General features: G+C 38.9%; 1 protein-coding gene across 1 annotated transcript; it reads left to right on the top strand.

The window, feature by feature from the left end:
• Window positions 1-125: 125 nt before the first annotated feature.
• Window positions 126-1,058, top strand: LOC102475131 (olfactory receptor 2A2). The gene has a single exon (XM_027767567.1). The coding sequence runs from the start codon at window positions 126-128 to the stop codon at window positions 1,056-1,058; it is 933 nt and encodes a 310-aa protein (XP_027623368.1).
• The last annotated feature ends 3,686 nt before the right edge of the window (window positions 1,059-4,744 follow it).

Raw genomic sequence — 4,744 nt, 5'->3', positions numbered from 1 at the left:
ATTTATTCAAGTACAGAAAAGTGAGTGAGCTTCCTCTGAACTTAATTTGAAATCATCAATTTTCATTGACCTTTAGCTCTAACTTTTCTATTATATTTTAGTTGTTTATAAACTGTCATTAAAAAATGGAAAACAACCAATCATGGATCACAGAATTCATCTTGTTGGGATTCCAGCTCAGTGCAGAGACAGAAGTACTCCTCTTCTGGGTCTTCTCCCTATTATACATCTTCAATCTGTTGGCAAACGGCATCATCTTGGGACTCATTTGGTTGGACCCTCAATTGCACACCCCCATGTACTTCTTCCTCTCACACCTGGCCATCATTGACATATCCTATGCTTCCAGCAATTTACCCAATATGTTAGAAAACCTAGTGCAGCACAAAAAAACTATCTCCTTTGTTTCATGCATCATGCAGATGGTTTCATTTTTGACTTTTGCTGCTACAGAGTGCATGATTTTGGTGGTGATGTCCTATGACAGGTACGTGGCCATCTGTCACCCTCTCCAGTACCCCATCATCATGAACTGGAGAAGGTGCACAGTCCTTGCTGTCATTTCCTGGGCATGTGGAATTTTCCCAACCCTAGTACATCTAATTCTCTTTCTACGGCTGCCCTTCTGCGGACCTCAGGAGGTGAACCACTTCTTCTGTGAAATCTTAGCCGTACTCAAACTGGCCTGCGCTGACACCTGGGTCAACAAAATCGTCATGTTTGCTGCTTGTATGTTTCTCTTAGTTGGGCCCCTTTCCTTGATGTTAGTCTCCTACGCACATATCCTCTGGGTCATCCTAAAGATCCAGTCAATGGAAGGCCGCAAAAAAGCCTTCTCCACCTGCTCCTCTCACCTGTGTGTGGTTGGGTTCTACTTTGGCATAGCTATGATGGTTTACTTGGTCCCAGATGACGGTCAACGACAGGAGCCACAGAAAATCCTTGCCTTGTTTTACAGCCTCTTCAACCCATTGCTGAACCCCCTCATCTACAGTCTGAGGAATGCTCAGGTGAAGGGTGCTTTTTACAAAGTATTGCAGAAAAAGAGGATTAGGTGAACAATGATAGAATTTCGGCTCAGCTAATTTCTCCCCTGATGAGATGCAGTTTAATTATGCCATAAAACTCAGAAAATTGTTCAATAAAGTAATAAGACTCAAGAATAAAAATTGTCCAAGATTGAAACCAGCAAAATAGAAGAATAGAAACAACTCACTTCATTCCCTCGAAGACACTAAGGGATAGTACTATGTAAACTTGCCCTTCTGACAACACCAGAAATCAATAGATTCTGGCATTCCGGCCAAGAGCAAAGCCAAGAAGAGGTGCCATAAAGTGGGTAGGCATACTGTGGCATTCTATCCGCCCCAGCCACTTCCCCTCCTGAGTACAGTGTGATAAGATCAGAAGAGAACTCCCAACTTCTGATTCTCCCTCTGATGGAAAGAAAAAAAAAATGGACAAGGTGTTCTCAATTCTAGCTTTCAGGAGACTGCTTCAAGGACTGGTGTGTATCTCACATGACTCAGAATGCTGATGGGAAGGGTGGTTTGTATACCAGATTGGTGCTGCTGAAAACAAGGACCCCAGCCTTTTATAGCTCAAAAGAGACTATGGTACCACAGACAAATTAGTGCAAAATGCTACAGGCTCCAGACGAGAAGTAGGCAAATCTCTTTAATAGGAAAGTTACATACACAAGTGCAGAGAAGCCACGCCCACAGATTTGACACCCTCCCACACCCAATCCAATGAGTAAATTGTATTCCCAGGATCCCGATCAGAGCAGATTGTTGAAGGTCTTTCCCTTTATTAAGACAGACAGTAAAACTGGGGGTAGTGGCTATTTCTTCAAAGGTCTCAATCTCAGGTAAATTTCATAGGGCATGCAAAGAAACTGAGAGCCATATACCAAAGGATGGAAACAAATCTCCAGGCACCAACCCAAAATTACACAGAGGTTTGTTAGTTACCCAACAGAATTCAAAGTTATCTTAATTGTATCTAGGGAACTAAAAGATAACACAAATAAACAAAATCAGGTAAATGGTACATTTTTAAAAATGAAAATATTTCAAGTAGATAGAAACTATAAAATAGAACCAAATATCAATTCTGGAACTGAAGAGTACAGTGAGTAAATAATATTAAAAAAATCACTAGAAAGGCTGAACAGGTTTGTCCAAGCAGAAAAAAGAATCAATGGAGTTGAATACAAGTTTTTCAAAAGTACCAGTTGGAGGAGCAAAAACAAATAAGAATAAAGAGAGACCAGCAGATGGCATAATGGTTATGTTGCTGGACTCCCATGTAGTCAACCACACTTCAAGTCCCAGACCCAGCAACTTAAAACTCATGCTGGGCGTGTGTGGAGGAGAAGGGATTGCAGCGTGGCCATCCTCCCTGGGGATGATTTCTCATTTTCTATCTCTCTGTCGCTCTTCATCTCTCCAGCTAGTGCACGTGCCCTATAGCAAAAAAAAAAAAACTCTGAAAAAAAGAAAGAAGAATAAATAAATGGAAAGATTAGAGTTTTATTATGTAATTGATAAACTGATATCAGTTTAATGCACAGTTATAACTTTAAGATGCTTAATATAATTTCCATATTAACCACAAAGAATATAACTATAGGAGTTAAATAAAAGGACTCAAGAAGGGAAACAATACATACAGACACAAAAATATTAACAGAACTCAAAGGACAATAGTAGAAGAGAAAAGAAGGGACCAAATAACTTTGAGACATACAAAAATGATGGTAATAATACGTCTTTTCCTATCAGTAATTACTTTCAGTGGAAACAAATCGCACACCTCAATCAAAGGTTGAATGGGTAACTTAAAAAAAAAAAATCCAGCTGTAGGGGCCAGCAGGTGGCATGTTGGTTAAGGCACTAGATTCCTACATGACTGACTATGGTTCAAGTCCCAGATGTGGCAGCTTCAAAATCATGCAGAGGTACATGTGTGAGTGCCCAAAATCTCAAGAAGAGAAAGAAATGTATTGTGGTGTGACCATTCCTCCTCCCCGGTGGGGTGATTTTTCATTTCCCCTCTCTCTGTCTCTCTGTCAGGTGCTCTCTGGGAGTGGGGGAGAGGGGACTGAAAAACAAAATACTTAAATTAAATTAAAAATTTAAAAATCCAACTATATTGTCTACAAAATACTTTTTTTTTTAATCCAAAAGCACACATATGCTGAAAAGAAAAGGTCAGGGATGAGGAGCACATAGTCTATGCAGCGGTATCTAAAATGGAAGCAAGGTGGCTATACTTTACCACCTAACACCGTTCCCGATATAATGGACTTTAAAGCAAAAACTATCATAAGAAACAAAGAATATTTTTAGTGATAGATGGGTCAATTCCCCAGGAAGATATACATATTAACACATATGCCCTTAACATCAGTTTCCAAATACATAAAGCAAACATTGAAAAATTGGATGTAAAATTAAATACCAGCACAACAATAGGAGAGTTCAATACTGCATTTTCAATAATGGAGAGTTAAACAAGATAAAAGGTATATAGGAAGCAGAGCTTGAATAATGTACAGACCAAGTAGATCTAATGGACACACAAACTACTCCAGCTTGCATGGAATATTCTCCGGAATAGATGACATATTAAGCCATAAACGAATCTTAACAAATTAAAGATTAAAATACTGCAAAGTATATTTTCTGGTCACAATGGAATTAATCTAGAATGAATGGCAAAAATAAAATGAGAAAATTTACAAACATGGAAATTAAACAACACATTAAACAATCTGGGGTTAAAAAGAAGTCGTAAGTGAAATTACAAAATATCTGGACACAAAATAAAGCAAAACATGCCGAAGCTCATAGAATAAAACAGAAACCATACTTAAGGCAAATTTACACCAAAGTCCTAACTTCAAAAGAGATATTAAAGGGAACCAGCAGTTAGTGTAATGGCTATGTCGCTGAACTCCCACGTAGTCGACCGCGGTTTGTGTCCCAGACCCGGTGGCTTAAAACTCACGCCGGGCGCGTGTGCGTGCGTGCCCAAAATCCCGAGAGGAGAATGGAGGAGAAGGGATTGCGGCGTGACCATCCCCCCTGGGGGGGTGATTTCTCGTTTTCTGTCTCTATGTCTCTCTCTGTCTGTCTGGCGAGCGCACGCGCCCTACAGTGAAAAATTTCTCAAGAAAAAAAAAAAAAAAGAGATATTAAAAGCCAGCAGGTGTGGTGGTTAAAACACTGGATCCCACATGGCTGACTCTGAGTCCCAGATCCAGTGGCCTAAAAAACATGCTGAGTATGTGTGTGTGTGTGTATGTGTGCCCAAAATCCCAAAAGGAGATGGAGTAAAAGGGATTGCAGCATGGCCATCTGCCCTGGGGAGTGATTTGTCACCTTTCCCTGTTTGGCAAATGCACACACCTTATGGTAAAAATCTAAAATAATAATAATAATAAAATTTTAAAAAGGAAATTACAAATTAACAAGATAACTTTACACCCCCCAAACTAGAAAAAGAACAAGCTAAACCAGAAGCTAAAAAAACAAATAATAATTACAGCAGAGACAAATGAAATAAAGAATAAAAAAACAAATTACCAAAACCAAAGGTTGTTTTTTTAAACGTTCAGAATAATTAGCAAACTCTTAGATCAATTAAGTAAGAAAAGAGAGAAAAGATTCAAATAATTAAATCAGATATAAAAGAGGGTACATTAAAACTGATGCCATAGAAATTTAAGACAGTCTAA

This window comes from Tupaia chinensis, unplaced genomic scaffold (genome assembly GCF_000334495.1).
Source record: "Tupaia chinensis unplaced genomic scaffold, TupChi_1.0 Scaffold000010_1, whole genome shotgun sequence".
In the NCBI taxonomy this organism is placed as follows: Eukaryota; Metazoa; Chordata; class Mammalia; order Scandentia; family Tupaiidae; genus Tupaia; species Tupaia belangeri.
This window is presented reverse-complemented; position numbering and strand designations above follow the sequence as displayed.

What these genes read in the sequence shown, in the direction of transcription:
- LOC102475131 (XM_027767567.1), top strand. Translation starts at nt 126, where the DNA reads ATGGAAAACAACCAATCATGGATCACAGAATTCATCTTGTTGGGATTC.